This window comes from Lytechinus variegatus, chromosome 5 (genome assembly GCF_018143015.1).
Source record: "Lytechinus variegatus isolate NC3 chromosome 5, Lvar_3.0, whole genome shotgun sequence".
Lineage (NCBI taxonomy): Eukaryota > Metazoa > Echinodermata > Echinoidea > Temnopleuroida > Toxopneustidae > Lytechinus > Lytechinus variegatus.
Window position 1 is genome coordinate 38,626,577 of NC_054744.1, and position 27,074 is coordinate 38,653,650.

A 27,074-nucleotide genomic window follows, 5' to 3' on the forward strand; every position below is an offset into this window, starting at 1 on the left:
GTAACAGGTACCACAATTAACTTTCTCCATCTATGGTTAGTGTAAATATTCGCTATTGGTTTGTTGATATCCTAAAGGGTTTTCTTTTTTTTGTCGAGAGTGTCGATTTACTATCAGACTTTACACTCTGGAGTTGAGATTTACTCTTGAGTAATAAATCCTGGAGGAGTGTGAATTATGGGAGCTAAAATGAGAGCTGTCCTCGCATTAAGGCCCGCATGGAAGATTGCATTTTTAATTTTACACTCGAATGATCCCGCGAAAGGAAGGAGTGTTGCTGATGAAAGAGAATAAGATAATATGGTAAGCACTCAAGCTTACAGCCTTGTAGCCAGATCATTTTATTTTATCCCAGCTCAACCAATCAATCACTATCTTTGATGAATTGTCAAGCTCCTTTTTGAAAGGATTCTGTTTAATGTTTAATAAATTTTGCTCGGTGCATTTTAATGTGTCCTTGCATTGGTGAAAATTAAGAACTAACTTGAAGCAACATGCTATTGTGAGATTTTCCACATTTGCACTGCATCAACTGTCCCCCCAGAAGCAATGAAAAGAGATGTACTGTGATAAAAAAGAGTTATAAAAATATCATTATTAACAGGAATGAAAGGTGATACAGTACTGCCAGCATTTCTTATCAAGTGAATAGTGGCATACCCTATGCTAAGCTAGAAGATGGCTGCTAAATATAGACTATTCGTCAAGTATTGTAAACGATGCGGTTTACCGTACTCTTTGTAATTCCTAGTTTGATTATATTTTCTTATTTGTAGAACTGCGATATGTGGGTTTCATAGACAGGCACCCACACATTTAGTATTATGTTACATGTACTATAAAGGCTGCTGTGATACATCGTAGCAATGTGTTGTTCCTGACTTTGCAATATAATGCGTGTTGTTGAACCTCATGAGTAAGAATTTTGCCCACTCAAACCATAGCATTTTAGCCATGTGAAAAACACACTTTTACTATTTTTTATTTCATCTTGCGGTGTGAAGCGTTGAAAAGAACGGCAAGGCTTGATAAACTTTAAAGGCCAAGTTCACCCTTGGTTGAGTTAAATCTTCAAAGACAGACAAATTAAAAAACAAGAAAACACTGAAAATTTTATAAGAATTAGACATGACATAACAAAGATCTAAGTTCTGCATTAACAATGTCACCATAGGGTTTCAATAATGATACACAATCTAAATCTCTCTCTGTAAAGGAAGGATTTAACAAAGATTTGCAAACGTTATTGACTTTTTCATATATCTCCCTTGAACTTCGTAAAAAGGTTTCCCCTTTATTCAAATTGACTTTATCTTGTTTTGGGGATGAATGTGGCCTTTTTAAAAGAAGTGACTTTGGAAGTCTGAAGTTAATTCTGGAAGAGTAGTCCGGAGCATATAAAGTATGCAGGCTTCCAGGCCAAATGTACTTGTTGTAAGGCATAACAACTATGTATTATGTAGTTTAGTATTAAGTGCTTATAATATAGGGGCAGGGTCCCTATAAGTATAAGGGGCCAATTTTTCCTGAGACTCGTCAGTTGTCAGTCTGTTATTCATCTATATTTCTTCTATTTCCCCCCCCAAAGTGATTGCATTGGTGGGACTGACAATGCAACTACTTGTAAAAAAGAAACACTCCTGATGTCATCGTCATTGCAATTTCTCAATGTTATCGTTGTGCCATTGCTGTCATGCCATGTTGCAAACTGGTCGAGTCCTTGGACCTCTGCCAAAATTTGCTCCATGTTCATGTATTTTACTGCACAGAGTGAGTGGAAGATAGGTCCGTGCATTCGAAACTGAAGATCGTATGATAATGCAAGCCTTTGTAAATACCTCTCGATGACGGCAGAGCTGAGGTAGGCAGAGCGCCATTTTTTTCTGGGCTGGAAATTGCAGAAGCAAAAAACATATATGCACTCCCATTGGTGAAGTTTGTTATAGGTCTGGGTGGCCATATTTTTTTGCATTGGGACATGTTGCAGTAGAAATAAAATTGTCTTTTTTTTCATTGTGTATATTCAATATTGGTAGGCTTTTCAGTCACCACCTTCTTGACTTCGTTATTAATTTTGACCTGATTAAAGATTATCAAGAGACCCTCTTACAATACTTGTCAAGTTTGAATTTAATCTATTTCTGGTAATGATACATTTTGGTCTTGTCCTATTTGGATATATAGATGTACATGTATCACAACTATAGCCCTTGTTCAAGATGTAATTTACATCAGTTTTAAAATGAATTGAAATTTGCTGCGATCCACATCAGCTGCACACAAAATAGCATGTATGGGACTACACATAGATTTTTTACACATGTAAGGGTGTAAAGAGCAATCCCATTCAGTGGACCTTCAGAATAATTTTCACTATTCCCAATTGTGCAGGTGATTCCCTTGGAAGTCAAATTTTCAGTAGTAGAGTTGTGTATAACTCCCCACCCTCCCATCACCATCCCCCTTCCACTAATACCCCTCCCTCTATTTAATACCACCTCCCCTCCCCATTTTACCATCTAACATTCCCACGTTACCACCTTCCCTCCCACTTTACCATCTCCCCTCCCCATGTTATAACCTCCCCTCCCCATTTTACCACTGCCAATCCCTATTTACCACACTCTCAATTGCAGGGATTTGAAATAAATCCAGCTTGACAGTAGTGGGGACCAATCTGCATCCTGGATTAAGTTTGAATCCTATAGATCTTTTTTTTTAATTTCAAATGATTTTGAACTAAATTGTTTGGATTCAAACTAAATCCAGAATTCAATTTGACTGTTACTACAGTCCTTGATTTATTTTCCGTCCCTGCAATTAGAGTGCACATCCCCTCCCCCATTTTACCACCCCCCCCCCCTTCAATCCTCTTTTTCTTCCAGCTCTCTTTGCTTTGCAGCATTGTTGAATCCGATAATTTCATTGAAGGTCACTTTAGGAATGTGCATGAAGGAAAGGGAGGAAAGTTGATGAATACAAACCTAGCCCAGATATCAAATCAATATACTCCATGTGGGCCATCAATGAATCATTGAAAATACTACCACATACTTGTACACATTTCAAGGTGGATAGATATTTGGAAAAATGCTTGTCTTTTGTTATCAATGGAACAGGGTGGACTCTTGTGAATTTAGTGTAAGTTCAAGTATGCACGTCATGTTCTTCTGTATGACATCATTTCCTGTCCTTTTCTTTCATACTTGTTCATTTTGTCCATGTGTTGATTTAATTGTAAAATGAATATACGTGATCATAAGCATAATTCTGAGGTAATCAGTCACTTCATAATTTCATTTTTTATAAGTCATTAAAAAATGATAAAGTAGATTATTGCTGTAAAATAGAGAGGGATATTAACCAACTGTATTATTTCTTAATAATGCAACATTTGACTTGTCAAGCTATTAATTGAAATATGACTTTTGGTTCTGACTTTGGCCTTTCAAATAGAGGGTAGTGGGATCAAATATCAGCCCTGGCATCAGCCTAGCTTTAATCATGGACCTTTCATGGCAATCAATTGATCATATTGTGCTGTAGGTAATATACATGAACTAAAACGGTCCCAAATTCAAAGCAGCTCGTAAAACTTACTAAATTGTACCTCAACTCAATGAAGTGAACTCATTAACACATCTTTTTCTTTCCTTTATTTTCTGAAGCATATAGAGACATTTGTTGATTACATGTATGTGTTATGCCCTATATAAAAAAAACCCTGCTGCTACTACTACTACTACTACTACTACTACTACTACTACTACTACTACTACTACTACGCTTCTGCTACTGCTACTGCTGTTACTGCTGTTGTTACTACTACTACTACTACTACTACTACTACCACTCCTACTATTACTACTACTTCTACTCCTCCTACTACTCCTCTTCCCCCTCCCCTCCTCCCCCTCCCCCTTCTCCTCCTCCTCTCCCTCTTCCTGTCCCCCTCCCCCTTCCCCTACTACTACTGCTACTACTCAGCATTGATTACTTACACTAGGTTCTTGATGCTGCAGCTGAAAACTAAAAGGATAGTGCACTACAGAGTAGATATTTCTAGTTAGATAACACTATATTATTGCTTTATTTGATTACTGTGTAGGCCTATTTTAATACAATCAATATAATAGCAACTTTGGTCTCTTTTGTTTTGTTTTCATGCAGTAAGACGTTCATTGCTCCATCGGACACCAATCTTTTGATCTTTAATGGTATACCATACGACCAACTACCCATCGTCAATATCAAAGCAACTTACAACAACACTCACATATCGGTTGCTGATCATACCGGTAAGTATTGAAATGATTATGGTAAATGGAGTGATATTTTACCTGATTGCTAAGAAAGCATGAATGCTTGTAAACAAGCAACCAGAGGACTGATGGCTTAGGGTCCTCTCCGATGGACCTTGTAATGAGCATTGATGCCTTACCAAAGGGCACTAGCACAAGTGGGAATCAAACCCGGGTCTCCGGAATTCAAGACCCCCGCTGTATCAGCTGAGCTACAGGCCTCCCTTATATTAGTTTGATAGATTTTATGATTTGAAATTTCTATTTGATTTGTGTTCAATATCTGTGGATCTTCAAAATGCAAAGTGCACCAAACAGCAATTTTTGTTTAAATGAATTGAGACGAATCATATATGTTTGAAGCTAATATTGTATTCAAATCAGATGAGATGCCATATGTAGTAATTCAATAAATAAAGAAGAATAAATCCACTAATTGGTTTTGCAACAGAGTAATATTGCAGTGCACATGAATGTTCCATAATTGCGCAAAGATAAGCCTCAAACTACCTGCAAATTGTACGTTTTTAAAGATATTCTTGAAATTGTTAACATGGTTGAATCTAATCGACCGTGAAGTTTCACCACTTTAGTTCAATGTTGCAGAATTAATTCATTTTTTTTATCTTAACAGTAGCTTTGATGGTTTATACATGTATCTAGCCAGTAATCCTCCTGTTAGGATATGAATGATCAGCTAAATGATGAAAAAATTATCTGTCTGATTGTCGGTTTGCAGATTTTTTTTATCAATGGATAAGGAATGGTTAATAACAAGGCTTATAGGCTTTTGGTTTCTATTTGAAAGCTCTAATCAAAACAATCCTTTATGAAATTGATTCACATTAGATTTATGTGTATGTAATGAGGTAGAACCACAGAGGAGTTCTTCATAATTCACCATTATTCTCGTACACTATGTAATGTTTTAAAGAAGTGGGATGCCCTGAGATCAAGTTAATTTACGTGAATATTTTTATTATCAATCAAGTTAATTTTATACCTGTAGAGCATCAAATTTTCAGAACAATTACAACTTGATAAAAATTGGATTTAAAAATAAAGGTATGGAATCTTGTTAAGTTAAATGATTAAATTTCTTGAAGTTTTTGTCTTTGTGTATTGTTCTCATTGTTTTATTTCTCTTTTTCCTACCCCCCCTTCTCTATCCTTCCTATTTATTCCTTCATACAGGGAGAACTATAGCACGTACCTCATGTGTAAGTATTTTGCAATAAGTTAGAAAAGACTGTTTGAATAACAAATGAAGAGTTTCTATACAGTGCGTATCAAAAAAAGTTTACACTTAGAAAAAGTCTTGTAAAATTATACATTTGTAATATCCTGAAGATTTTTCCACATTTTAACATTGGTACAGATCCATTTAAGCAAATGACGATACAACTGTCGAAAAATATTTTCGCTTGAGTGAGCACCACTTACTTTGACAAGTTAGTGAAAAATGATTTGCGCAGAACTTTGAAATAGTTATGCAAATAAAAGTAGACCTTAATCATGAATAACACGTGGAATTTAGCTAGTAAAATTGATTTGAAGATATCTTTTACCTTTTTATTTTGTTTCCTTGCCCAAACCACTTCGAGGAGTGCATTGCGGCCCACCCCACTCCCCCATACACCGAGGCCATTGTGAAGATATTTGCTTTACACTGAGCTGTGATTTACATGAAATGGCTTAGGCTTGATTTTCATTTTGTTCATCATTGTCAAGCTTGGGAAAAGTGTGGAGAAACAAGTATTAAATGAAAAATGAAATGTAAACCCACTTTAAATGATAAAAGCTTAGTAAAAAAAATGCTACAGATGTCTGGTATAAACTTTTGTTCAGATTCAGTTATGTCCTCAGATCCAGCTGGAACAAAAAGGGTAAAGGTTGTGTTTACCAAGTGTTAATGTTTCAATTTGGGTGGCAAAATTGTTAGAAAATGCTTGAATGTATCTGTTTCACTTCAATTGACTGTGCAAGGGAAATGTATGAGAAATGTTTCGCAGGGCAAGTTTGATTTCACCCTTTCTCCTGGACACAGCGTGAAAACAAGCCGTTCTGCGCAAACAGATTTCTGCGAGCTTTACAAAAATGGACAGTGCTCACTCAAGTGTAACATTCTGTCAAAACTTTTACTTTCATTGGAAAGATGAGACCCAAACCCAAGATTATATGTGAAAAAATTACCCACATGTTGTATCTTTTTTGATTCCCAGGGCTTTTTCAAAGTGTAAACTTTTTTTTGATACGCACTGTATAAACCAATTTACTTTCAGCCACTCAGATTGAAGGATTACTGGAGCTTTTAACCGTTTATATTGCAAATTTGTTATTATAAAAGTTTTATGAAACAGGGGCCCTAGATTGGTGTTCAGTCATGAGCATTGTTATCATTACTCATCATTGTCACTTTCTATAACAATATCGAGTTTCAATTGATTATGGATTTAAGGTCTGAATCTTTATATTGAAAACTACAATAGACATAACAAATTTAGTATGCCAAATTTATTTACATTCCTTCATCTTTTGACAATATCATTGTCTTATTTGTTTATTTCAGCGGTTCAGTGGTGTGTGTTGGTTGGTATCAGTGTCCAGAACTAGTGGCAGTCTCCAGTGAACCAAAAAAGATATAGGCTTAATTGAATTAAAGAACAAATAAATTATTTTAAAAATCTATTAATTGCAAGACATGAGTTTGCATTAATACAAATATTTGGTAAGATTTATGTTGTTCCATTTATCACGTGGGTAAGGAGAGACGACCCACTTGTTTGACATATGCAGAGATGAACTCCATACTGTGTGCTGAACTCCATTCTTATTTTCCAGGACGTAGAATCGTGATGCTTTGGTCAATATTTCGAGTGCAGGTGAAATTAATATTGGTGCTTAAAAGAAATGGCCTGTTGTGATTAAAGGGAGCGTAAAGTAGGAAATTACTGTACTTTGAAGCTTGGCCCGTCTCGGGCAACTTTCGGGAATCTCTGTACATGGGATAGGCGCACACATGATCTGTATGTACTTGCCTCTGCAGCTTGCATTCGACCAAACAAAGACAAACCAAAGAAGCCATCTGACAAACTCTCCCACCCTCAGTGGCAATTTTGTTCGCAGCTCCAAGATTGGTATGATGTATGGGCTTGCCGTAGGGATAAGCGAATGAAAGTGATCGGACATGGATTTTGAGCGGGCGCTCCCTTTATTAAAGAAAAAAAGGATATTTGTGAGCTTTCGAGTTCTTCTCATATCATTAACAAAGAATGATATGGTCAGCAGATTTTCTGTGAAGGATGGTTGTATTTGAGTTTAGAGTTACATTTGATTACAACTCCAGGGGGCCGTTTCATAAAGCTGTTCTTAAGATAAGAGCGACTTTAAGAACGACTGGTGAACCTTTCTTACACCCCAAACCATCACAAATGAATATACCATTTTCCACAAGAAAGGATCACCGGTCATTCTTAAAGTTGCTATTAACTTACGAACAGCTTTATGAAACATCCACCTGATGCAATAGGTCCCCCAACTGTTTCAGAAGAGATAGTTAAACCTATCACTATCAGATATTTAACATATGATTATATCCCCTTTATGAATGATAATGAGTATTCTAAATTTATGAATGGTCAGTCAAAGTCCATGTGATAAAATACAATTTTACTATGAAAGATAGACTGTGCAGAGCTCCATATTGAGTATTTTTGAAAAATATTTGCTTATGTGATGTTCTCAAAGCCTGGTTTATATCTATACTGTCCAAAGCTTTATAACAAAGGTAGTTTTCCAGTGTTGAGGACATTAAAAAAAAGCTCACACATGGATATTTTTCTGCAACCAGGTAAACTGGGTAATATTCATGAGCAGTAATCCACAGCAAAATTTACAATATATGAGAATTCGATATATTAAATGAAAGTTTTTGTGTGTTTTTGGTGATATTAGATTGTTATTATTTCTATGATGTATTTCAAACTACCACCGCTTTATTCCAATTTTTACTTTTTAGCTTTCGTGAGAATCAAGACATAGGTGGGGAAGGATTGCTTTTATGGGATCATATTATATTGAAGTAACAAGTTAAAAGCCTTCCCTGTCAGATGATTTATATTATTATTTTTTTTATAAGCGCAAAGCCTGTTTCAGTTGAGCGAGTCGATTTTCATGGTTACGCTTCGTCGGTTCAAAATATGGAAAAATGCAAGGCTAGTCATTTTAGGGTCTGTCATGGAGAAGCGATCACTGAAGTGGGTCAATGAATTCGTTTTCTCTGAGGGGTTATTGATGGAGATGGAGGGAGAGAGAGAGAGAGAGAGGAAGTAAACAAGGGGAAGTGAGAGAGAGAGGGGATATTGGAGGAGAGGGGAAATTATATTTTGAGAAATGTTGTATTTGATGTGGATTGGTTGTGGGAGAAGAGAGATGGATTTAGAACAAGAAATCAAAAGAATGAGAAAGCTCAAGATAATGATAGAGATAAAAACAGTTTAAAATAAACGAGAAGGGAGTTGGAGTAGCTGCTAGAAAGTAGGAGGGATATAATGTTAAAGGTAGAGAGACAAAATAAAGGTTTCCAAAATAAAAACAAAAGGATTTTAAGGGGGAGGGGTATTGAGGCAAAAAAGAGTGAGCGGTAGAAGCAGTGTGATAGAGATGACAACAATATAGAGAATAAACCATAAGGGTGATATTTCATCCACAACAACGCAAATAACCTCTCCTTCCATACAAACAACATATGCTCCATTTACAAGGTATTATTTTTATACCATGACATCAGGAAACTGCTCTCGTAGGCTGTTATTTAGGAGGTGCTGTGGCGTAGGCCAGCTAGCGTGTATGCATTTCCCTTTTATGCTCTATTTTAGTCATTAACCATATGGCAGTCTGTTTTGGTGAAGTGCAGGCCTAAAATTCATTAATCTTGCTTAATTGATAATCTGCCATGCATAATATCATATGTATTGAGGTAGAAATTGCAGGTAGGAAATACTAGGACTTTTGTTGGGGTTGTTTTGCATATTAATCTTTTTTTTCATCATGTTCTATTTTAAATTTTGAAATTTGATGGTTGAGGAAAAAATTATTCATTTGACAAATAGGAGATGAAATTGTCAGTGCACTCATTGCATGCATATTCATGCATTGAACAATTTAACCAAAATAATTCAAAATCTTCACGTAACTTTGTTATAACTTAGTTATTCTTCATCTGATGTGACAAAATGATTAGTGTTCCAATTGTCTAATTTTACTCTATCTTTACAAACCAGATAATTTTCAGCCTGGAGTACCCCTTTAAGAACTTAATTCGCATCTCGTTTTTGTCAATGGAGAGAGCAGCAGTGTGGAGATAGCACATGTGTATATATATCATTTAGTGTATTTCAATCCCAGGTGCCCAATTCATAAGATGGGTCAATCCACATTAGCACAATGATAATGACCCTTGCACAACAGTAGCTATGGACTGTGTCCACTTGGTCCAGAAAGGCTCGGGTTCTAATGCATATATAATTACGCTAGCTTTGCCACCTGATCATGTTGTTAGAGTAATCAAGAATATAGACAAGTGGGTCAGTGTAGCCAAAGACTTGGGTAGGGCGTAGGTCTTGGAAATCATACCTTGGAAGTACCAAAGCCTTTTAGTTATGACAAGTTATCCGTACTCTATGAAAAGAGGAACAATCAGACACTTGTGTGTTAAAAGTTTTTTGCAGATTTAAAACTGTTTACCATATATTGACTTAGAACAGCACCAGCTCAAGGCCCAACCTACTCACATAGTTCCCAGATTGTTACCCAGGATGCAATGTTTTGATCACATAATCTGGAAATATAAACCAATTAGAATAATAAATGATATTCTGCTAATCCTGACAACATTCATACTACAATATTTGCCAGGAAAACAAATATTTACAGTATGCTTCTAAGCACTTCTTTCTTTTTTTTGAAAGAAATAAAGATTGGATGACTATCATATCTTTAACAAAAATGCATAATTTCTGTTTGTGTGGTGAAAGGGTATGGTTATCATTATCCAAGTGCACATTGCCATATGGTGTGATACAGTTGTGTTGTGTTCTAGATCAGAGTTCAGCTCTCCTCTAAGATAAGTAGCAAAAGCAATGTTGACATTTCCAAAAGAATGAGGATAATTTGCTAAGTTTTTCCACAAGATTGGATTGGTTAAATTCTAAGCAGCTTTTAAACAGCACGGTTTAATTTGATCAGAATACAGGTTGTAACTATTTTACATTCCCAACAGTAAGTTTCAAGTTTGCCATATCGAAAAATAATATATGATTGATCATTGATTTATTTAACACATGTAATTCACACTATGAAGCAGACGGCAGATGTGTTATTACTGATGCATTCTGGGGAGGGGAAATCCCCACAGATGTCTGTTAGAAATAGTTGAGTTGGCATTTGGTGACTGGAAGTGTATCAATCTAGACTTATTTACTAACATATTCAAGTTCTATACATATCTTTTCAATCAAATCATCAAAAGTTGCTCTTAGCACTAAGACAACTAGCCAGAGGCTTGCCAGCCATGGCAACTAGTGATGTAGACATCTGTATTGAATTTAATTCTCTTTATTAGTATCTATGCATCTTTCTTTCATGGAAACTTAGTAAAGAATATGTTCCTTTCAAACCTGTTAGTGATAGATAAACAATCAACATTTGTTGTTGGTATGTCTTACAAGCCTCTGACAAGTTTTAAGGTAACCAAGAACAACTTCTGCTCAAGACCGATACTAAGTAGGTCTATCATTTCATACATGTAATTCTTTTTCGGGGGGGGGGGGGGGGGCTCATTTGCATACTGTCTAGACAATTTTTTTTTAAAACATTTTCCCCGAACACCTCTACACTGGAGTCATAGTTCCAAAGTTTTGTCACTGTTGCTTGTGCCATAAAAAGAATGCCTTACAGAGTGACCTGAATATGCTTTCATCAACCTGCTTGCCAAATGCAAAGAAACATGCATAAGTTTGCATACAATATAAATGAATGTTGAAGAGAAGACTGATTGATAATGCATAGGACTTTGTGTGTTGTAAATGGAATTGATTCTTCATGTGAGTGCAGCCAGATTCTCTCAGTATGTGGTTTTGTTTTGATTACCTTTGCCTTTATCACAATCCCTGGAAGAATGCTGTAAAAGCAGTAGAGCTACAATGCCTATCATCTTTAAAACTCAGTTTAATGCCTTTGTTAGAAAATATTGATAGTAGTTGGTGATATGTGTATCAATTATTAATCCAATTATATAAGAATATTTCACTGTGTTTTGTTCCTTTTCTGAAGCAAGTTCCATTCGCTGCAGAAATGTGGTTAGATTCTTTCATTTTTTTACAAAATGTTATATTCATTTTTGTGAATTCCTCGTTCTACTGGAGAACAGAGAGCGTTGAATCAACATTCGTTGCCGGACAAGTTTTCAGATCAGACAACTGTCCTTGAATCTGATTGGCCGCGAATGACTGGTCTTTGACTGTTCCTATGGTGACTGTCAGAGAAAGCAGACTTTGTCAGATAAAACATCCATCAGTCCTTTCATAAAACATTTCCTTGGAGAACATATGTTTTAAGCTTTTGTGATGGAACTCTAAATATGTCAATGTGCCTTTTTTATTATATCTTGTAGGGAACAGAAGGATTCAAGAATGCCAAGAAAGGAACCGCCATTGCTGCTCAAACAGCCGCTATCGCAGCTGCTTCGGTGAGTACAGCTACATCTGGCTGACTATGTAAAGAAAGGTCATGGTATGGGAAGGGCAATATAAAAAAAAAAGATTTCCAATTTCTAAAGCTGGGGTAATGATATCCAAGTCCTTTCTTGAGTGAAGATGTATTACCATATTGTGATACGCACCCATTACAAGAGCTGTTTATTATATGCCCTCGTTCTCTATATTGTTTTCTTCGCTGACATCAACCCATGATATTGATGGCTACTTTTGTACAGAAGGTAGCCAAATGACCAAGTCCAGCCAGAAGTAATATCTGAAATATCTCATCATTATCCTTTGAAGCTTTCTCTGCCTAATTGGCATCCCGAATCATGCATGCAACTCATCAAAGCTAAATATTATCCCCGCCATCCTAGAGCTCGTCTCTCCCCCTCAGTTTCAAGAATCCCATTCGTCACAGATGATGCCTGCTTTCAAAAGTGAGTATGAGTCACGCTTGGTATTTAAGGCCATTCTTTATTAGCCCAAGAATTAAATTCCATGAAAATATCCATATGAGACTTCACTTGATGTTACATTCATGTTATCAATCAAAATTATTCAAATATTTGCTTATCGTCCAAACCGGAATGCTGTGATTTTGGGTACTGTCCAATGCACAGTGCGTGCATGTTTTGCTAGGTAAGGCATTGTCTCAGGAAGTGCAAATTTATACCAATTTGTTTGTCTTCTGTTCACAGGTCAAGAATACAACAAACTGTCCAAATGACTTTCGTGATAGGAGATTTTGGTGTAGACTTGTTCAGTACATTTCTACCACATTTCAGACTTCATGCAACACTTCAATATCTCTGTGCCCTATAAGTTCCCCAAGTAGAATTTGCACACAAATCCTGAAAAGACACAAATGTTAGAAAATCTCTCTTTTTTCCACATTCAAGCGACTCTTTGATAACCAATGCAAAATTCTCAGTCTCAATGTTCATATTTTTGCCTATTTAACCTTTTTCTGAAATGATTTCACTCAAACGAATGTCACACACATGCATTTGAAATCGAAGATCTGACATCAAATAGCAATTTTCATCATTCCAGCTGACAAAGCAGATATCCAAATGACAAACCATTCCACTGCTGACCAATAACTGTAATCTTGATGGTTGGATTAGTATCGCAAGATTGAGCAAACTCGGGCTGGTGGAGATGGAGCCTGTACAATCAGTATTTTGTCATCTACGGAACAAGAAGTACGCTCTGATGAATGTTTTGGTCCTTGTCCAAATCGGCCATCTTGTATCCATATTTAGGACACCTTGGCTGACAGCTCATGCCCCAGTTTGAATTTATCTTCTGGAGGTCAGCAGATATTGAAGGTTGTAAACATTGCATCGATGATGATCGTGAGAGTTCTTTCACTTCCGTTGAGAACTGCTATTTTCAGAGTACTTCTAGTTGCATGGATAGGCAGTAAAGTTTTGAATTCAGACACATTTTTGTAGCAGTCAATAGAAATAACATAGGCTATAGCATTTACGAGGCGCCAATTATGGAGTTTGCTATTGAATGGCATACTATATATTACACCGGCTATAGATCCAACTGCTAAAGGCACTTGGTGCATTCAAGGAATTAACCCTGCTGGGTACCCATTCACCTCACCTGGGTTGAGTGTAGCCCAATGTGGGTAAATTTCTTGCTGAAGAAAAACGCACCATGGCTGGGATTTGAAACCATGTGCCTCTAATTGAAAGATGAGAATCGTAACCACTAGTCCACGATGCCCCCACAGATTCATATTGATATGAATTTCATTTTTAAGACAATGTAAGAAGAAATTTATATGATACAACATGAAAACAATGTTATTCACTGCTTTTCCGGCTGATTCCACAGGTGTTGGAGAATGCTGATCATGTGATGCATTTTTAATTAACTCTAAATACACCATTTGAAAAACAGATATATTTTACACATTATGTTGGCAACAAGCCTTTTTATTAAGTGGACTTTTTATGAACTATGGGCATTTGGAAACAAATGATTTTGGTCGAATCTTTTCAAGCGAAAGCAATTTGCACTCTGCAGTTATGAATCCATCATATTTGCAATGATGAATCAAGAATGATACTTAAGAATTATTACATAACATATCATCCCAGATTTTTGATGTATCATTATTTCTATACCTAAATTTAATTGCTTTTTTGAAAACGTGTTTCTTTATTTTCAGTCATAAAAAATTCAAAACCATTATTACTCTTGAAAAAAAATTGGCTACCTATATCTTCAACTGTAAAACCATTGATCTGCTATCTCTATTCTGAAATATTGTTGTTTTTTTATTGTTAAAGCCAGAATTCGAAAGCGATATTCATTAAAACATCCTAGATGTACAACTTTTTAATTTTAAAAAGTGATTCTGTATTCTGAATAATTTCTTTTCACTTTCTATCCAAATTGCAGTATTACCCGATATATTATTCTTTTATTGAAATTCTGCTTTCTTCTGAAATAGGCAATCAATATGCCCTGCCATTTGCTGTGTGCTGTTAAGCTTCTCATACATGATTAATAACTATGAAAATAGGAATAATCCTGATATTACATGCCACGCTCTCCCTGATTCGGCTAATGTTACATGCTATTCACTGCATTAGGATTATTACGTATTTTTGCATTGTTTATAAACTACCGCTGCAGCAGCTAGGTTTCCCTGCACGCCCACTTTACCATCTCATTCTCCCAATCTGAAATGGCAGAGGTCACTTGACATCGCCCACTCACTTTTTACGCCTGCCTCCGCCCCAAATGGGTGTCATCTTCTCCCGCTTGCTCAACTCCGACCTTCTTTATTTTCCTCTCTTATCTTTTTTCCTTGGCTGTTGCCAAATTTTGACTATGACTCATAGAAATGGATACCGGTTCCCTACTATTCACCAAATTAGTCCATCGTGTTATTAATAATCCACGCTAAATTGTCATTTGGGCCAAGGCCACTTTAGGTATTCAGGTCTAGTTTAGTATTGCTTCATTGCTGCGAAGATAAACATTGATAGAAACATCCTTTGTTAGGGAGTTTTCCTTTTGTTACTGATGTTTTGTAAACACCATAGTGGATTTTGCAGTGCCCACTTTTCTCTTACTAGAACATAAGGTGCCTTGTATTTCTGCACCTATGCATTTTAGATATAGGTTGTATAGAGGCAAATTCTACTATATCATACTCACTTTTTTGGAAAAACAGGAATTGATTAAAATATTTTCCTTTTTTTTTTAAATGGCACATAAACGACCATTGTACTTTATTTCATTGACTGGAGTTTGTCAAAATGGTTACTAGTACTGAGTATTCTTGATAGTAATTATCATGCTCTTGTTATTATTGCTGCAAACTTATGAGGAGGCGCGATAGCTCAGTAGGTAGAGCGGGGGATTCGTATTCTGGTGACCCGGGTTCGATTCCCACTTGGTGTGCTAGTGCCCTTTGGTAAGGCATTAATCCTCAGTACCAGGTCCTTCGAAGGGGACCTTAAGCCGTCAGTCCTCTGGTTGCTTGTTTACAAGCATTCATGCTTTCTTAGAAATCAGGTAAAAAAAATCACCAATCACCAATGTTGTTTTGTGAAACACCCCTTTCAGAGAATGTTAAGCAATAAATACCATTTGAACTAACTCGTGATTTTTTGTCCACACCAGCCTGCACTAGAATAGTCTGCTTCACATGCATTCAGTTACTGTAGCAGATACGCGCAAGGGAGTGTGATTAATCTATTCAATTCAGTTATGGAAAGCCAACAATTGCATCATTTAGAGAGTTTGTTCAAATCAAGTACTCAAAATATGACAAATAGTCATCCATGCATCATTGTTTTGGTCCATCAATGTGGTGGTTGCAGTTATATTGAAACAAAGAATGATGGTGTTGCTCGCTTGCAATACTTAATCCATTCAACTGAGTTATGGAAAGCCAGCAATTACATCATGCAGAGAGTTTGTTCAAATCAAGTTCTCAAAATAGTCATCCATGCATCGTTGTTTTGGTCCATGAACATAGTGGTTGCAGTTATATTGAAACAAAGAATGATGGTGTTGCTCGCTTGCCATACTTAATCCATTCAACTGAGTTATGGAAAATCAGCAATTGCATCATGTAGAGTTTGTTCAAATCAAGTTCTCAAAATAGTCATCCATGCATCGTTGTTTTAGTCCATGAACATGGTGGTTGCAGTTATATTGAAACGTGTTGCTCGCTTGCCATACTTAATGCATTCAACTGAGTTATGGAAAGCCAGCAATTGCATCATGTAGAGTTTGTTCAAATCAAGTCCTCATAATAGTCATCCATGCATCGTTGTTTTGGTCCATTAACATGATGGTTGCAGTTATATTGAAACAAAGAATGATGGTGTTGCTGGCTTTCCATACTTGAGAGTGATTTGAGAAATCACAACCTTTTGTCAGAGTCAATTCAGTTCAATTCAAAATTATTTTATTTTCCAAATCTTTAAAACATGCATAATGTTTATACGAGGTAACAATCCATAATCGCTAAATTCATTGATGAGGAAAAAAGGAAACAAACAGATAGCAGAGCTTGTAAATAACGCTGTTCCCTTTTTTACAAAGATATATAGGATAAGGCAAAAATATATTAATACAAAATACTTGACAAAAGTACAAAACATAAAATAATATAATACTTCAAACAAACAAACTAGGGGAGAACTGCAAGGGTGGTTGGGGGATGCAGAATAAAATAGTATACTTAGTTGAACAAGTATATTATAGAAATATATCAGGCTTTGAGAAATATAGTGGGAATTATTTATCCGAGGTTAGACTGGCAATTACTATTTTTCCCCGAAGGAGGGAAAAATTAATTATTACCAAGGGAAGGAATATTTATTAAATTCAGATTTATAAACTTTTTGAGGAGTAAAACAGGTAGATGCAATTCCTGTATCAGTGTTGTTTTTAATTGAATTTTGAATGTGGGCTTGATATTGTCATATCACGTCACCCCCCCCCCCCCAACAAAAAAAGGGAAGCAGTGCTACAAGCCAATATTGTTGAAATTATTTTTTTCTACACAAAAAATGATTAAATTTTTTTCTGAAAATCTTAAAGGACTGTGATCAGTGTTGAGGTCCACTTCTTGTAAAACAATATGAGAATAAAGAGTATGTCCTGTTATTCCAGATAGAGCTTTGCAGGTGATGAGTCATAAAAATTGAATAGATGATTTTCTTTAAACGAAAACCTTTTTTGAAAATGAATGGTAATGGATATGTATACTCAGAATTGTGAGATATTAATGACCAATTACAATGCATAAGATTTGCCGTAAACATCAATTATTCCACACATGTGGTAATAGGGCAAACTAGTTCGCATACTGAAAAGCAGTAACGCAATTAGAGATGAAATTTGCAAAGTGCCCACGTAATTTATTTGTAGCTGAATAATGGTCCCTCGGGGCAAAGTGAGTTGAATGTATCGTGCAAGCAAATGTCCTGCCGGATTTTTTTTCAAGTAGAATACGATAATTCATTGAGTATAATAATCATATTCTTAATTTTCGTTTAGGAGATTGTTTGGAGTGTCCTTAGTGATATGAAATTGGTGAAAATGGAAATATTGTGTGGAAAACATTTGGATGTAGTAAAGATGCTTCGATTGGTTTTAAGATTATGGAGTGGCAGTCATGGCAGTTGTGGGGAAATGGGGGAGGGGGGATGGTCAGCTATAGTTGAATACAAATATTTACCCCCCCCCCTTTCCCTTTGCATTTTAGATACTCTAGTGATATGAGTAGATAATATTAATTGCAATTGAATAATAAAGGTAAAGTTCAGATTTATAATGCATAGACAATCCAAAATTGCAACTTTAACACTGAAAGCAGGTTTGCAAATTATGCCATGATGATGATGAGAGGAATAGATCTTATCCAGTGGCCATAGAAAGGGGGAGGCTTCACCGTATAAATGACCATCTGATTTTTTTGCATGATCAGCCCTCCCCCCCCCCCCCCCCAAAAAAAACGCTCTGCTGCCCCTGGTATCTTCATACCATATCCAACAACTAAAGAGATATTCATCACTTAATATGTAGACACAAAAGCCTTATCTTATTTAGCTTTACAATGATTTAGTCCATACCAGACCTTCAGGGGGGGTTACCATTCTGTGAAAATCAAAATTAAAATGCTTTAAAATTAGAAGCTTTGGATGATCAACCAATCAGCCATATCACATTCAAGTAGCAAGTTAAGGGATTGTGCATGATAGTGAATTAGCTAGATTGCATCAGCTAGAAAATTCTAAGTAATTGCATTAGTATTATTTTTTATTTATTTTTTTCCCTCCCCCCCCCCCCCCCCCCCCGCAGCACAGTCTGTTTTCCCTTTTGCAGCCCCTTCAAGTGCTGCAGGGGGTACATGCCCTTGACACCCCCCCCCACTTTGATATGCCACTGTTAATAATGGAGCTAAAAGGTAAAAAAATGTTTCTCAAGTTGCAGTTTTGAAAAACTCTTTTGATTGGAAATAAAAACCAATACACTTGATTGTACAATGTATGACATTCTTCTAGCTCTGTTATTCAAGGGTAATTTTATTTGTAAAGTTTCAAGGATAAAAAAGTATTTATAAACACTTCATAAATGGCTCTACATATTTCTAACACTACTACACGTATTGTGAGTTTGGTGATATATTTTTGCATGGAATGCTTTTTGTAATCTTAGGCTAGCAGACATGGCTTTGTAGGACAGCTTTAGAGATAGTCTGTTGCTATTGTTGACAACCCATTTGCTCCTATGTGATTTTGAATGTTCAATTCTTTGAAACAGAGCATACTGGTACTTAAGTTATTAGTCCCATTATGACAGCAGTATATATGTGTTTTGTTGATTCTTATCTTAAATATTTAAAATAATAAGAATAACAAAGAGTTTGTAAATATGCCAAGAAAGGATGAAAACAATGTCATTACTTGGCTGAATCCTTACAGATGAAAAGATAAGTCTTAGAATTTTAATTAAGTCCAGATGTTATTTGATTATTTTACTCCCTTAACTGAGGATAAGCCCTAATAAAGTGGAATTGATTAATTCAGGTAGACTTTACAAAGCCTGCCCTCTACAGCTGCAATAGAAAACAGTCTTGTTTATCCTGGTGATTTAAATAGAAAGTATCACTCTTGAGTTTATATATACAGGTGGAATTTATAGTAGAGGACATCCGTGTTCTTCAATCTTTACCCCCACAAATTGCAACATGTTCTATATTTGGTCTTGCTGTTGCTTGAGTATAATATGGTTAGTATTGTAGTGGGTGGGAGATCTTAAAGGAACCATTTTTAAGAATTGAAATAAGGGGGAACCTTGTTGGGAAAGACTACAATATGAATCCTGTTGTCGTGGGAAGATCCTGTTTTGATAGTCCACATTAAGTTTGGTTAGCATCGATATGCTGATAAATACCTGATCTTGTGAATTGTGGTTGTTATTTCTCTTGAAAATAAGTTCTGATTTGGAATTATGAAACTGTTTCAAAGTGATTTGGAAAGTTTATAATTTGTATTTTTACCTCTGAATGGGAGCTTGTTCTTGACGTGTTTGGTGGCAAGTAATAAACTTTCACGCAATTCTGCAAAACTCACATGCGCAGATGCGCTGCACACAAAAGTGAATGGATTGAACTACATTATGAGCTACCCAATCCCCTCAGCCTTTTATTAAAAAAAAAAAAACATATTAGGCCTTTTTTGTGTGTTTCTGCTATTCTCCTGTAATAAATATTAAAAAATCTGAAAGCTCATAGTATTTATTTTTCATGTATTCCGAAATAGGAAAAACATTCTAGTGAGTTTTTAGGTTTTTCTCATTCATATGCAAATTGCATGAAATTTGAAAATGAATAATGCACTCTTTGCATCAGATTTCCTGACTTTTTTGTCAGATGTTGTATTCATGAGATTTTTATTTCAAATGCCAGACACGTAAAGATTAAATATTTTATTTTTATATATTTCTTTTATTATTTTCCTACCCGTTCTTATAATCTTTTTCTTCACCTCCCCTACTTTTAATTTCTCCTCTTCTCTCTCTCTATTCTACTTTCTTTTCACCACCCCCCCCCCACAAAAAATCCTTTTTCTATCTCTATGTACCCCCTGCAGAAAGCTTTGGATAAAGGAATGAACACAGTTCGAATAGTCATCAAAGGAATCGGACCAGGTCGTCAGGTGCGTAACCTATTTCTATCGAATCCCAACATCGTATTACCATCTTTTTGCAGGCTTGTCAATCTACATTTTGCCCCCCCCCCCCCTCCTCCACTTGGATGTGGTGGGATTTAGAAAATACATGAATTTGGGTTCAGTAATTATAATGCCCGCTTGATCTATTGGAAAATAGTCATAGTAGAATTCTGTAATCGTTATGTAAATTATAAAAATTATTATCATTCTAGTGGACATGTATAAATAAGACTATTGTTATCAATATGTTGTATTGTGGTTACGAAATTGTTATTTAATTGTTTAGTTGAGGAAGCATTTCTTTCATTATTTTTAGTGGCCTGGGAACAATTTTTAAAGAGGGGTGCTGATTTGATTTACCTTTACAAGAAAAGTAAAAGAAAGGGTCTCTTCCCCCAAATAAAGATGATTTTTGTCAGCAAAAATATGTGAAAGCAAAGGTTAGAAAAAATGAAAAAAAAAATAAGGCTTTCAGAAGGCAATTTTGGCCAAGAAAAAAATTGACAAGCAAATAGAAAAAAAAGGTTTTTACTCTAAATTGAAGGTGATATTTGTCAAATTTATACATTATGCTAGAGCATACCAACCTAATTTCCAGGGGATGCTCTTGTCCAAGACAATATGTCAGATCGCACAATTTCCTGTGGTTTTGATTGGTGTCTAACTGTTTCTACATGGTAAATGTTGGATAATAACAGCTTTTCAGATTTGCTAACTTTCATGAATTGGTCTCCAGGACCGGTGTTGATGTGTGATTGTGGCATACTGGCATATAGCCTTTAAATTTTCTGTTAGGGGGACGTGTGATAATGAAACATACACAGACAGTAGCCTTATACAATACTCTCTATTGAAATATGTACTTGATACCGAAATTGAAAGCTTACCTTTAATAATAATTGGTAATATGCATACAGTGACTTTGCTGAATGCGAGTGCAATCCATCATCGACATTTCACAATTCATCTCGCACCGGCGTAGCTTGGATGAAATCCAAACTGCCTGCAACCGTGTTGCCAATTTGAGTGAGCGTAGGGAGCCCCGTTAGGGTAATGATCCCTCAATGTTGTCAATCTGTATAGAATGAAAACTGAAACTGTTGCGAAAGGAGAACAGGAACAAGCCTCTCTACATGTGATGCACTTGAAATTGTACATCCTGTTGAGTGTTGCCAATTTCATGTACCGACTTTGCAGGGGTCTTTCCATATTTCTTTTTTTTGGGGGGGATGTATTATGAAAAAAAAATGATGTCAATCCCCAGAAAAATATTTGTAGTCCGATATTAGCCTCCTGTATGAGTCAATGACTGATTTCTATTATTGGGCTGTTTTTCGAAGGAAAATAAATAGGATTTGCTGATCCTGTTTCGTGTTTTAATTATCGAGGCAGGTCTAAGTTTGTGGTTGGATAAATTGATGTTGTGAATACTTCCGTGAAAAAAAGAAAACAATTAGTCAAGTTCATTGCCTTAATTAAGTTGTTTGAAGTGAAAGGAAATTTTAACAGCATAGTTTGTTATTTTTAGACAATTCTATTTCTGTCGAGAGCATCTTTGATTAATTTTGTTGAGGGATGGCATCCTATCCAGAATAATCCCAGTGAGATGCTCAGGGAAATATTGATGGGATGTGAATACAACAAAATTACCCTTATGTAAGGAAAAAGGAAGAATGAGATGAAGAATAATTTGATGAATAAGTAAATCTGTGTGGGTTTAATAACTCATGGTGCCACAAATATCTTCGGTAATATATTTATTTTTATCCTCTTGCTCAGAAGCAGGGAAATTTGGACGCAAGAGGAGATAAAAGTATATAAAGGGAGAGATATAAACCTTGGATAATAACTGATGTCCTTTACACTCGTTAAGTTCGTCCATGCCTCTTGTCTCTTTCTGTAGACCTCTATCAAAGGATTACAGATGGGTGGACTCGACATAGTTTCTATTACGGACAACACGCCTGTCCCGCACAATGGCTGTCGCCCTCGCAAGGCAAGGAGATTATGATCGGGGAATCAGCTGAAACTCTTCGCATTCTGCAGGTAAGGACCATACAGGGTGTATACAAAAAAACACACAGCCCAACTTTTATATCTTTGTGTGAAAAAAAATGCTTCCTTACAATTTGCCTATTCGATGTTCAGTGGAACTAAACTACTATTTTGCAGCTTTTCTTAGAACAAAGGTTAACAATCATAATATATCTGTAAAGCGCTTAGAGAGTCGTACTAAGTATCATATATGAAGTGCTATTTAAAAGCCGATATATTATTATATCTGGTTATAGGAATCTGACCAAGGTATTTCTCAAATGCCAATAAAAGATGTTCTTTCTAGTGATATCATCACTTCTTTTGTCACCAATTTAACGTTTTTCTCATAAAGATAAATTAGCATATTGACTTTTGTTTTGGGGGTTTTTTTTTCAGTATACTGTATGCACTAATATGTTTGTTTAGGATGAAAAGAGTCAGAAGGCCATCATCTGTTTGTAAATTACATGAGATTGTGTCATTGCTCTTATTAGATACAGAAATAAGAATAAGAAGTGTTCAATGATAATACAGTGCCCATTTTAATGTATTGCACTGTATTCATATGGGTGGTAAGGTTTGCAGTTACACCATGTAATGTTAGTCCTGATAATAGTTCTTTAAAATGTTAGTCTTGATGTTTTGGGCATATAATCTCTGCTTGTCGTTAAGATATTGGTGTAATATATTTTTTCAGGGATATTTTTTACTTTTGAATAATGTTTGCGGTGCAAAAAGGTTTGTAGAATTATTGATTTGATGAGACTTGCATCCATGAGACCATTTTTAATTTATGAGGCAAGAAGATGGGATAGGGAGATCTTTTTCAAATTTCAAACCGATGATAAGTAACAATGATTAAGGAGTATGTGGGTCCCCGCTATTTCATATACAACGGGAAGTAAATTACACTGGCGCTGGGGGAGATTTCACCCCCGAAATACCCATAAGAGCCCTGGAAAAATCGTCATTCACTACCATGTTAAAGCTTGTCAAATATTGCAGTTTTGGACAGTAAGTTGGGAAAAGTAGCCCCCGAAAACAGAAATAAAAATGATATATATTTTTCCCTGATAAATTGTATTGGTTATATGTTTTAAATAGTTAAGATACAGCTATATGTGTACTCCTACTTGCCTGAAGTGGGGATACCAAATTACAGGCCCTGGCAATTTATTTCAGGCCATAGTTTGAGCATTTTGTGTGCAAAATGTTGTATTCTAGATGATTTTCAGTCCCTCTGATCATTGCAAAGTCCCATCCCTACTAATAGGCTATCATATATCGCTACTGGACTGATAAAACCTTGTATCTCAAAATTCAATTATTTTGATGACATATCAGAATAAGCTAGATTTTGTAGTTATAACAAGGGTAGCAACCTCAAAAGAGTTCTTCACAGGTATCAAGAGACTGTTTTCAGGCAATATGAGACTGCCACCATTGCTCTATTTTTGAAATGCAGCCTTTTCTATTAAGCTGCCCTCAAAATGTTTGAATAATGAGATACGAGGTTTTGTCATCCCAGCCATGATGCTACTTGTTGCCATTCTAGTTACAAATAATAATCAACTTTACACCTAGGAGAGTTAAGAAGAAGTAATTTGATGTTTGTTTGATTTAGTTTTATTCTGTGTTCCAACGCAATATACTAAAAAAATTGCTGCATGGTATATGACGTAAAACTTAGCATTTAAACTGATACTGTGTTTGTGTTATGATTGATGTTAGTTATTGTACAATGAAATTGAACACACATTAATAATTTTCATGTGAACTGTAAAAATTGTGTGTTTTTTTTTAACGTAGTGCCCGTTGTGGCAGCAAGTCATTCTGGGAAAAGGGGGCATAATGAGCAACTTACATATTTGAGCAGATCTCTATGGTCAGTGCTGCCACCTTTGACTTAAAGTATGAAATTGAGGCACTTTCATGGAATAGAAAACTTTTGTTGTTTAATAATTCCATATATTCTCGAAAGAAAACAATTATTCTGGTATGATTTGTTAGGTTTCATAAGAAGTCCATACTCCAAAATATGTATTTAACCAAAAAAAATAATTAAAGATATAATAATGATAATATGATTATAATTGTTATTATTACTAGTAGTAGTAGTAGTATCATTATTATTATTTTTGTTGTTATTATTATCATTGTTATTGTCATTATTATTACTAAGATATATGTGCATATTGTAACAAAAAAAGGAAATTGGGCTCGAGGACACTGTTTGACCATACATGAGGATAATGATTATTTTTCCTCCGTGATTTATTGTCAGTTTTGATTTTACCTTCATTTCCTAAAATGTAACATGTACATGGCTTTTTTTGACATACACTGTAACTTGTTGCTATGTATGACAGTGCTCTAGCATGCTGTGTTTTATCAAAATAATATTGTACAGCATGTATTTCACAATAGTTAGTAGAACTACTGTTTGCATATTATTTCACTTTTGGTGAGCAGTCTGAAAAATGAATAAAGCAGTGTATTTCACATTGGAAATGAATGAACTTCTCACACTTTATCTGCCCAGGTTTGGTTGTCTGTTGGGGGCCTTTAACCGTAATGAGCCCCGGAACGCCGCGCACCAATCGCTTCGTGACGAGTGATCGATGCTGGGCATGATGCAAGAAACAGATGCCATACAGATGGGATGCATCAGACTGGTACCACGTTCCTGCCTCATTAGAATCGCCATACATGCCACTGTGAGGGCTTATAAAGAAGAGTGGTAGAGACTGGTGTATTACCATCTTAAATCATTCGCAAGCAAGGTCTTTGGTATTGGTGATATCCACCATCATTATTTTTCTTCACTTCTTTCATTACTGCATTGCGATGAAAAATCGAAATTGCCTAAACCTCAAAATGTCAGTTTCTTGAGAGATTCATTTCCTCAGCCAGAATTAGTTATCTTTGCGAGAATGGTTTTTCCCACACACTGAGTGCATATGAATAAATCAAAGATGCGTTTTATAGCCCTTGGCAATGTATCAAACTTGTGGGCTTTTGTTTTAAAACTCACTTTTACATAAGATGTGAATCTGGATTTCTTCTCCCTTTTCTGTTATTTTTTATTTTATTTCAAAAGTATGAATTCAATCAGATATCAGACGTAGTTTTTAGTATTTACAGAGTATAGATTGTTGAGAAGTACCTGAAATTGTTAACATCATTACATGTAGAATATATATTATTTTGACCAGCACAATTCGTAGCAGATTCTGCTATTCACGAAATGTGCAAATTCTCCCTTGTATATAATAATAATAATAAATGAAATATGAATCAAATATTGTATATTATGTCTGAGGCTGGCCTTCTCTTTCTTGTCAGAGTTAACTTGCTAAATATTGACAATACGCAAACGTAAGTGATCTGCACATGTGAGGTATTCCTGTGAACCATATAATCTAACCCATTCCTGCCCAAAGAAATAGCTTAAAAACATCTTTACTTCTTGGAAAAGATCCATGCTTTATAGAGATCATGGCCGTCTACTGGTTTGAGATCAAAGGTTTAAGATCCCTTGGGGTCGTGGATCGAATGGATTCTATTTATCTCTCTCCCGAGTCTTGAAGGAACACCACTTCTTGGCCAGGCTGATAGACTTCGCTTCCTGGTACCAGTACCACCAACATGTGTATTTCCGAGAGAGCCCTTCATCAGTATGCATGTTGTTTTTTTTCATGTCAGACAGGCTACAAGGAATGCAGAATGGCTCCCAAGACGGCAGTTTCGCAGACTTACATCTGTTTGTCTGGGGGTTTCTTCCAGCCCCCCTATATACCCCTCCCCAGTATTCCTCAAAGACAAATCTGTTGACACTCCTTGATCTTGGGGGGGAGAGGGGTAAAGAGATTTTGTTGGGGGGGGTGCATTAAGATTTACCTCATTTTGCTGGTTCAGCTTTGGGTAATCTCCATTGATTATTTTGGTTCAATATGATTTCCAATATTAAAATATGATGCATTAGCCAAGACTTCCTCATTTTTTTTTCTTTACCTTCATCGCTCCTGCTTTTATTTTCATATGTTGGTCATGTGGTGAGGGATTAGGAGAGATTTAAGTTAAACTCGAGCAAGAGGAAAACTTCCATGTGACAAGCATTTGTGGCAATTTCTGATTATGCGGGATTAAGGAATTGGATTAGATTAGGTAGGATCAGCTGGTGGTGTTGAGTAAAATATCCCAACATCAGATGCTGCGAGTCTGAGATTGGGACAATGGGTCAACAAACTCTTCTACTCTCATTCTAGCCTCAACCCCAGTTCATCAAAACAGTACTGACTGGTGCTTCATAAAGCTGTTCATGAGTTTAATAGACACTGCAAAAACTCCGGTGTTGATTTAACACCAGCCTGGAATCTACATATGTCCACACCAGAGAAGTGTTAAACTACACCAGTTTGGTTTTGGTCTAACACCAGATAGGTGTTTATACAATACCAAGTAGTATTGAAACAGCATCACTTTGATTCTAAACTGGTGTTGTTTTTCAATACTTCTCTGGTGTGGACATATATAGATTCCGGGCTGGTGTAAAATCAACACCAGAGTTTTTGCAGTGCACTACCCTTTGTGCATGACTGGTTAGCTGCAAAAGCAATCGGACTCTTGGTCAATTCGAGTGTAATCAGCTACCGTTAAAAGCTGATATTTGTTGATTACAATTCTGAATAGTAAGGTTTATGGCCAAGTAATGTTCATCATAAGGACTGTTATAATTCTTTCTATTCTATCAC

The 27,074-nt window shown here is 35.9% G+C and overlaps 1 protein-coding gene across 1 annotated transcript; it reads left to right on the forward strand.

The window, feature by feature from the left end:
- Positions 1–2,998: 2,998 nt before the first annotated feature.
- Positions 2,999–25,629, forward strand: LOC121416099 (28S ribosomal protein S11, mitochondrial-like). Its single transcript, XM_041609557.1, has 7 exons — positions 2,999–3,141; positions 4,171–4,298; positions 5,496–5,521; positions 11,974–12,048; positions 20,203–20,268; positions 22,187–22,329; positions 24,863–25,629. Exons 1-6 carry the CDS (start codon positions 3,014–3,016, stop codon positions 22,292–22,294), a joined length of 531 nt encoding a protein of 176 aa, XP_041465491.1. The 5' UTR covers positions 2,999–3,013; the 3' UTR covers positions 22,295–22,329; positions 24,863–25,629.
- The last annotated feature ends 1,445 nt before the right edge of the window (positions 25,630–27,074 follow it).

What these genes read in the sequence shown, in the direction of transcription:
- LOC121416099 (XM_041609557.1), top strand. Translation starts at nt 3,014, where the DNA reads ATGTGGGCCATCAATGAATCATTGAAAATACTACCACATACTTGTACA. An exon ending in CTATAGCACGTACCTCATGT is followed by an intron (nt 5,522 to 11,973) that starts GTAAGTATTTTG and finishes TATATCTTGTAG; the next exon opens with GGAACAGAAGGATTCAAGAA. An exon ending in CCGCTATCGCAGCTGCTTCG is followed by an intron (nt 12,049 to 20,202) that starts GTGAGTACAGCT and finishes TACCCCCTGCAG; the next exon opens with AAAGCTTTGGATAAAGGAAT.